The 9,144-nt window shown below is 40.5% G+C and overlaps 1 protein-coding gene across 1 annotated transcript; it reads right to left on the bottom strand.

Moving 5' to 3' along the window:
• Window positions 1-3,790: 3,790 nt before the first annotated feature.
• Window positions 3,791-6,083, bottom strand: npffl (neuropeptide FF-amide peptide precursor like). The gene is made up of 3 exons (XM_084542386.1): window positions 5,597-6,083; window positions 4,721-4,836; window positions 3,791-3,945 (listed from the first exon to the last, which is right to left on the bottom strand). The coding sequence occupies exons 1-3, from the start codon at window positions 5,744-5,746 to the stop codon at window positions 3,825-3,827; spliced, it is 387 nt and encodes a 128-aa protein (XP_084398512.1). The 5' UTR covers window positions 5,747-6,083; the 3' UTR covers window positions 3,791-3,824.
• Between the last annotated feature and the right edge of the window lie 3,061 nt (window positions 6,084-9,144).

Below are 9,144 nucleotides of genomic sequence, written 5' to 3'. Positions count from 1 at the left end.
AGTTTCCTCCAGTCGCAGTTTAACACTGTCACCATGTTCATGTACACAGAAGAAGAAGCAGTCTCCATTATTTGTTCTTGTCATTTGAAAGTCCATTGAAGGGTTTTCTACAGACTTTTAGTAAGCTGGATAAAATTTTCCTTTACCTGCTATATCAGGCTTTAAAAAGTGCCGACCTTTAAGTGTAACTTAATGAAAACAACATCAGAATTTTTTTTTTTCCTTTTTCTCTCATCCGTTGTGTTGCCTCGCTGGAGCTGCACATAAATGGTCCACGCACAAAGGACACATTTTCTTCTCCTCGTAGCCTTGAGCGAAAGAGTGAGAATGATAATAAAAAGCTGTCGCTGTAATTATAGCTTTTCCACAATCATGTCTTTGTCAACAATGCAGAATACTGTGTTAATAAGAGGCCACAGGCTCTATGTGAGTATGTGAAAGAGGCCCAACAACAGCTGGCTGTTTATTCTGCTGTACAACTTTGGATGTTTACTGTGACTAGAGGAAAAACCCGGGTTCAACAACTACATCCTCCAAAAAAAAAAAATCATGAGGTTTAACCAATCAAAAACTGATTGATCAGTTTTTCTTTATTTCATGCTATCTGATTTATTGTAAACTGACGTTAAAAATTAAATAATTATCATGGTCCTTTAAGAAAGGAGAGGGAATTTGAGTTGAAATAAATTAAATCTGAAACCTGAAACCCCCTGAGCAAGCACTAAGGTCCAAGTGGCCTTACTACCATTTAACAGAAACCTTGTGAGGAGGAGAAGAGAGAAACAGATCCATTCATACAAGTGTCTGGATGAAGCACACATGTAGCACACATAAAGTAAGGTCCACACATGGAAAGTAACCCGGTATGTTTTGCAGCATTTCTCATTTTGTGTTCATGATGAAGCATAAATCTGTTTTATGAAACACCTGAATCCCCCCCCCCCCCCCCCCCCCCCCCCCCACACACACACACACACTGCACAGCAGAGCACACTGCTGCAGTCTGACCTTGACATTGCCCTCCCTTTTTTATATTTATATAAAAAAACATGATCATTCACTCACCCTGCAGCCATTAAACCCAGTTGTGTGTGACAAATTGTGCTGTGTCATGGCCATGGCCACTAATGGCCGAGACCTCCCTCCATGCCGTTCAAGATGGCTGCCTTCCAAGATGATGCCCGTGAAGGAAAGTGGGAGCAGGGAGGGGGTTTGCAGAAAGGTCGACAAGCCATAGATGGACAAGGAGAGAAAAGAGAAAGCAGTTCATGTTCTTGTTGTAAAGTAGGAGACAGTGACAATCTACTGCATCCCTCTGTCTGTTTATGCTTCATATCTTCTCTCCCCTCTCTTCTCTGTCCGTCTCTCTCTCAGCGAGACACTGTTATAATTAATGTACTCACAGATGTTTTGCCTGAGCCCCCCTGCAGACTCATGAAATTCAGATGACTCTTTCTTTATCTCAGCTGCGCTCATCAGAGGCTGGAGCTGTTTTGTTTTCCTTGTCTGGACTCAGTGTGCTTCTTGTGACCTCGTTTATTTATTTCTCATTGCCACCGCTGTTTGTAACATATCAGTCAAATACAGGCTACGTCCACACAGCTCAGTCGGGGTGTGGGGTGTTTAATATTGTGCAGCTTAATAAAAAAATCCTCATTCTCTGGCAGCTTTCAACAAGCAATTTAGACTTGACACCAGTCATGCGTTAACATCATCGACTGTATATAAAGATGTCACCAATAGGTTGATCTTGGCAGCGCCTATCAACCACCACATTGCAGGAAATTCCCTGTTGCTCAAGCGCTACTTGGCGTTATGTCGTCATTCAATTCGAAAATCAAGAGTTTGAAAAACCATGTGATCGGTTCATGCATCACTTCACCTGTTTTTGGTTTGTGGTGCGTCACATCCATCACACACACACACACATCAAGTGTGTGTTTGTTCCTCATCTACGCGTCATTTAGTGCGTAAATTAATTTCATCTACAAACGCTGTGTAGCTATATTGTTGACAATCTCATATCTGTAAATAAATTTTGTAATCCTGTTTCCAGTTCCTTCTTCTTGTGGTGATAATGTTTCACCCGTCTACTCTGTTAATGTGTCGGTTTCAGTCTTGTCAGTTGTTTTGCCTGTGCCTGTTTTGTCTCTTTCTGTTCTAGGTGCAGCTCCCTAATGACTAACTGAGGACAGCTCTGTTAGCTTGTGGGATTGTTCTATATACGAGGCTCCTCACATCTTGGCACCAGACCCATTACTGCAACCCTTTACTATGTTTTACCCCATTTACCTGTCTTTGGAAATAACCATTGCATCTTTGTGTATGTAATATATATATATATACTGCAGGATGTTTTTTTTTTTTTTACATTTGAGAAGTACCCTAGAAGCTACATTGATGAATTTTGAAACAGATTGACAAAGAAAATAATATGCTCTGCATGTGACGCACATGTAGCAACAATGAGCCTTAATAGAACCATAAATGGCCTTTAAAAATCAACAGTGGTGAAATAATAAAAATCAAAATGTCATCTGTCAATAGCTTCCAATCAGCGCCTCTTCTTCTTGTCCTCCTGGCTCATGAAGAGGAATGGGTGGTCAGTCTAATAAAAGCCTTGCTTTCTTCTTAGAGGACTGACACGCTTTCCTTCCCAGTAATTGGCTGTGGAAACCATTAACCCGTAGAGTAATTGCATGTTGCTGTGTTTTAATTAGTGCTCAAGCTTATTGCATGCTGGTTCCCCAGGTGGCTTGTAAATCCACCACAGACAACAGCGACAGCAAGTCAGTGGAGAAGGGCTGAGCATCACTTTACGATAAAACCATTTTCATCTTCGTTTGAAACTCAGCCCTGCACACTGCTGTCCGTGTAATGTAATGCCCTGTAATATTACTTTGCGAACAGCATATTATCTTTCATTCATCTCTTTCGTCTCCTCAGTGAATCTAGATTCAGACTGATGTCTGAGCAACTACAGACCAGACGGATTAAAATTACATTCTTGTATGCGGTCTGTATGCATTACCGGGGGCCTTACAAATAGTTTAGTGTTTAAATGATTATACAGTTTCTTGGCACAAAATTTGTTCCATGGGGATCCAAGAAATATAGCAATGGACAGACACAACTTGCCTCAGCAACAAAAACTATAATCTAGTGCTAAGTCAATGTATGTGTTGACACTGCAATAATCAAGAAGTATTACTATATATTTGTTGTTTATAAAATGTTAGGATGTGCTGAATTTTTTATTTTTAATGCACTTTGGGTTGTTTTGGGGGTTTGGTTGGACATAGATGCCAGATCTGACACTGAAAACTAGTCAAACTAATCAATTAATCTATCGGAGTAACTGTGTGTTTTAAGTGTTATTAATTCATCTCTTTTCAGTCTGTTGTAAGATTTGTTTGTACAACCACAGAGATTCTACACACAAGTACTTCCACATCCTTTCTGCATTACTGTCATTCTGATCTTCACATGTAATGAACACGCAGAATCGTGAATTTAGCTTTTCCAAGTTCAAAGCTCTTTTATTTGACCAGTGAAGTGAAGAACAACAAAAACTGTAGCGATCAGTTTACCACAAACACTTTTGGTCCTTGATGACACTAGAAAAGAACAAAAAAAAAAAAGGGAGACAGTAGATGAAGCTTGTCTCATCTTCAGCTGAACACCAGGTGTCGGCTCACCTAACTTAATGGGCTGGAACAGGGTGGAAAAGAATGGCTGTTAACACAATTCAGATTTATTCCTTCAGATTTAGTCTCTCCACACGAGCCCTCAGCTTGGCCTCGTACCAGGACAGCGATGTGTGATTATTTCTTGCCAAATCTCTGGGGCACGGCCATACTCCAGATCTGTCCGGGGGCATCCTCCCAGTCGCGGGAATGAATCTGATCCTCTGACAGTAGAGGCCCTCTGGAGTTGCGGCCAAATCTACGAGGCAGAAGAAATGAAAGTGGGAACTGATGTAATTCAAAGTAACATATAGTAATATTTTAACATCAAGCGTCAAGGACTTAAGTAAAAAACAACACAAACGATGCCTTCATGAGAAGTAATCATTATAACTAATAAGATTCATGTCTGTTTTTTGTTTTATTTTTCTTTACTTGCCCTATACTTTACTCAGGAGGCAAAAAAAAAAAAAAAAAAAAAAAAAACACTACGGGCAACAACTTGTTTGTTATAATGTTTAAAACCTTGAGCCTTTGACCCCATTTTCAAGCCAAAAACGTGATCTAATCTTTGCCATAAGAGGGGCTTCTGGATCCTGAAACACTTTTTCAAATGGACATTTCAAGCACATAATGATTAATAATGGTACATACTGTGCCATTTTAAAATTCAGATATGGAGAGCAGTTGCAAATGGTTGCAAATGGCTAAATGGATTTTCCATTTATCTCCACTGCTCTTGCCACACTGCTGATACAAGGAGCCCCTTTTAAGGAGTTTTAACAATGGTAATGTATGTTGTGTTTCATTGAAATCCTTAGGTGACCTTATTAGCTAGTACAGCAAACTGTTGGTAAACCTAGACCCTCTGTATTAGTACTTTATTTCACATTTCCTACAGTAGAAATATTTTAATATGTTCAGACAGAAAACCTCTACATGTAAGGTGGAAATGGCACAGATTTATAGATCACTGATATCCTGTGTGTGTGCTTTCATGCATATTTCTTTAAAGGCTCTAGCGTTGCACTGACCTCTGCGGCTGATGAAGAACAGAGTTCCTGGTTTCTCTCTGGGATCCAAGGAGCAGAGCTCTCAACACGAAGGTCAGCAGACGATCATCGATGCTGTTGTCTTTGTTTTCACTTTCCTGGAACACACCAGCATACGCACACACACACACAAATGCAAAGCCCTTGTGTCAAAGCAAGTAGCATTTGAATTTAAATTTCTCTAACCCCATGGCTGGCAACTCCAACCAGTCTCTCCTGCTGTGGAGGGAGACCTTGAGATGTTGATATCAGTGCACGAATGCGAAGAAATGTTACTCATGCTCACTGAAATATCCATTTGTCCTTATTTTTATGTAAAATAAAGCCTTGGTCTGTCTCTTCGGGCAAGCCATGTATTGAAAATGCTACAGTTTCACTCGTGATATAAATCCTTGTCTTTTATCAGTCTGCCTCTGACCCCTGAATGCAACAGTGTATTACACACTGTTGCATGAAGAGGAGCACTTTCTGAACTCTAAACGGGCTGTGTGACTTAACCTGCCTCATTTTATAAAAGGCTCAACTGTCATTTACATGCTGCAGCACACGGAGTGGCGGACTTCTATGAAAATGTTGGCACGACTTCGGGGCGTGCAGAGAATCTTTTATTCTCTCTAATGTAGCAGCGCAGACACTCCATATTTAATTCAGACTGGATGTAACACATTTTAACACATAATCACCTTTGAGATCAACATTACATTTTTAACTTCACATGTCAAATTAATTTTGGTCCTGACTTGGGTTTTATGGTGGAAAAAAAGGACAGATATGTCAAAGACTTGAGGTATAATCATTCGGTGACTGAAATCACAAATAAATTTGCAATTCAAGCCTGTGAGTGGTTTGTTGTCTCACCAGCCCCAGCAGGCGGTCGGCCATGTTCTCCTCTGAGCTGCCAGGCAGAATTTCGGTTTGGTCCAGACCGCCTTGGATGTGAAGAGCCTGACTGACGCCAGCCATCGCCACAACCAGAGCCAGAAAAGTCACCACTGCAGCTGTGTCCATGGTCTCAGGCTGGAGAGGAGGTCAGACAAATTCAGAAGAGCTTCGGAGGTTTAGCTCCAGGAAAGCAGAAGAGGGGCTCGTCCTGGTCAGGGTTCAGCGTCCTCTGTGTGCGACGTCCTGGCTAGCTTCAGTGGTCGGAACATTCTCGCTGAGTCTTATATACACCTCGCGGTCATCAGCAGGAAACCTCAGGAGAGCTGAAGAAAGATGCTACTGCACAACAGGGAGCAGGGGACAGGATGGAGGACGGAGATGCTCCTAATATGAGACTAAACCAGGTCCATTTAGTGGGATCAGGGCATTAGTGATGACCAAGTGCCAGAGTGCATTATTATGTGGCCCTTAGGGTAGTGCAACACGACTCTCCCCAGTTATTAAACAGATAAATCCCTGCAAATGGACTCCGACCCACCAGTCCCCGTTGTCCGGAGGTTCGGACTGCATGTACAGACAGAAAACCATTTATTAATCACATCATCATCTGTCAATATGAAACAGATTAGAAGACGACATTATTGATCTTCAGCAGCAACATAAGTAACAAAAGAGACAGAAGGTGCCAAATAACTGCAAAGAAACTAAACGACATAAGAACGCGGGACACGTTTGTTGCAGATTTATTTTCTAAAATGTTTTGTTCCAAGTTTCTAAACCAGGAAATAAACCCATATCAACTTTAATCTCAAGTATCAAGTTTGTAAAGTGTTCTGCATCTTTAGGAGGATTGTTTTACAAGTGTAAGAAGACTCCAAGACAACATTTGTATATTTAAATTTCAGGGAACATGTACATGTTTTAAAATTCACATAAAATCATTAAAAATAAATCATGATGTCTCCAAAGGATTATTGGCATGAATGCAAAACTAAGTTCAGGTCAATAACAATATTACAGGTCATCAAAATCTTTGCTTACACAGTAGAAGGGAGATGCTGATCAAGAGATTTCAGAAGGAAGCTTCTCCCCGAGGACAAACTGTCCTTTAATGAAACACTCCACCTGTTAAATGTCAGCTTCCTTCATTTTGTTAATTTCAAACGAAGACAACTTTCAGCCTGATTAGTGAGACTGAGACGGGCATTATTAGCGCAGTATGGGTTCACTTTGTCTCTACGTCAGTGCGCGGTCGTGTGTGATGATGCGTAATAATTACGTAGTCACTTCCCCAATACCGACTGGATGCAACATCAACAGATTTGGCTCCTCAAAGTGCCTAATGGGTGACAATCCGCTTAAACACACAGTCTAACTGTCCCTGTTTAGCTGCCATGACAACCGGGATGACATCTGAAGGATTCAGAGGGGAATTAGTTTCCATTACTATAATAAGATCAGAAGCTCTTGGATTAGAGAAGAATCTAATCTGCTCTGTCTGAACAGAACAAATAAAACATGTATATTTTCTTCTGTTTTGTGTAAAATTGCTCAGTTTTGTCATCGAGATTATTACAGACATTAACAGTGGATAGAGCCACAGAAAAATCAATGTGGGTATATTAATATTATCAATAAGCCAAACCACTGTGTCATATGAGACAATGTATAGTAGCTTAGAATGCCTTGTACTGGTATTTAGTGATGTTTAACCTTAGACTTAGACTTAGACTTAGATAAACTTTATTCATCCACAAGGGAAATTGCTTGATCACATTAGCTTAGTTGTACATAAAAAACACTCTTAAGAACCTCAGATAAAAAAAGATTAAATAAAATAGAAATAAAAAATAAGTAAAATAAAATCTAGTAAGATAAAATAAAAATAGTATAAGCAAAAATTTAAAAATTGGCATATTAGCATATGGTACAAATGTACAAGAAATAGAGAAGGAAGAATATAAATTATATATACAGGGTAAGGTGTAAGGTGCAATAGTGTCCATTAACATTAATAACATGGAGTTATCTGTTACAGAAAGGTGAGTTGTTGTACAGCTGGACAGAGAATGGCATGAATGACATCCTGTAGTGTTCAGTGTGGGAGCGGAGCTGGATCAATCTGTTGGAGAATGAGCTCCGCTGCCCCTCTATAGTCTGGTGTAGTGGATGTGATGGATTGTCCATGATGGAGAGCAGTTTGTCCAGTGTCCTCCTGTCCCTCACTGAGACAAACGTCTCCAACTTACTACCAATCACATGACCAGCCTTTTGGATCAATTTGTCGATCCTACTTATGTCCTTTTTGCTGGTGCTGCTCCCCCATCAAACCACAGCAAAGTACAGGGCGCTCGCAACAACAGACTGGTAGAAAATCTCCAGCAACTTGCTGCATACGTTAAAAGATCTAAGCTTCCTCAGGAAGTAGAGTCTACTCAGTCCCTTCTTGTACACAGCATCACTGTTGTCCCTCAAGTCCAGTCTGCTGTTCATGTGGACTCCCAGGTACTTATAATGGTCCACTACTTCCACCTCCAGACCCTGGATGGCGATGGGCTCGACTGGTGTCTTCTTCTTCCTGAAGTCAATGACCAGCTCCTTGGTCTTGTCCACATGCAGGAGTAGGTGGTTTGTCTGGGACCACGCCACAAAGTCCACTCCACTTAGTTAGGAAAAACTTTAACTCTGCTGGTAAACCCCATATGAGCAGCCCACAGGTAGAGCCGGATGGTAAGTTAATATATTGTAATTTGGTGATATTGGATTTTTCGGAGGAAAATATTGAAACTCCCAATGGCCTCACCAACTCTGCATTTTGTACGTCAGGTCTTGTTCCATTTGAGGGGAGTAGTGTACATGTGGTAACATCTGCCATGTTTAGCTAGCTAATGACAAGATGACATAATTAAGGAAATGCAGAGGTGTTGTGAAAGGATGAGGATGTGGGGAATATTACTTGTATTTTTACTATATATGTATGTATATTTTACTATTTAATTTCTGAAAACTTTTACAATAACATCAGTTCTTATGGACTTGGAAATTACGTACTGAACATTCTCTGTTACAAGACTGTGAAAACCACAAGAGGAAACACGACGTATTTGAAGGCCATGGACAATGCCCCACTTCCTTGCATTGGATTAACTGAAGCTATTTTGGACTCAGAGTCTGCGCAGTATGGTCCGAGTGGTGTTGAATATATATACAGCGATCTGCTTTACTTCCACCAGTTACAAGTAAATGTTGGATTATTAACTGTACTTCTTTCTTTCTTTCTTTCTTTCTTTTTTCACATTTGAGGAGCTGTTCTGTGTGTAACGTGAACATGAAGCTTCATTCAGCACCTTAATCCATTCATTCATTCATCTTCTGTAACCGCTTGTTCTTTGAAGGGTCGCAGGGGGGCTGGAGCCTATCCCAGCTGGCACCTTAGTCCAACTGAAGTTAAAAAATCTCTAACAGTGAGTCATTTTTACGGTTGTTATATAATTTGAACAAATTACATACGGTGTAAGGTGTTA

Source organism: Chelon labrosus (assembly GCF_963514085.1).
Source record: "Chelon labrosus genome assembly, chromosome: 4".
NCBI classification, from domain to species: Eukaryota; Metazoa; Chordata; class Actinopteri; order Mugiliformes; family Mugilidae; genus Chelon; species Chelon labrosus.
Note: the sequence above shows the minus strand (reverse complement) of the source record. Positions and strands in the feature narration are given on the sequence as shown.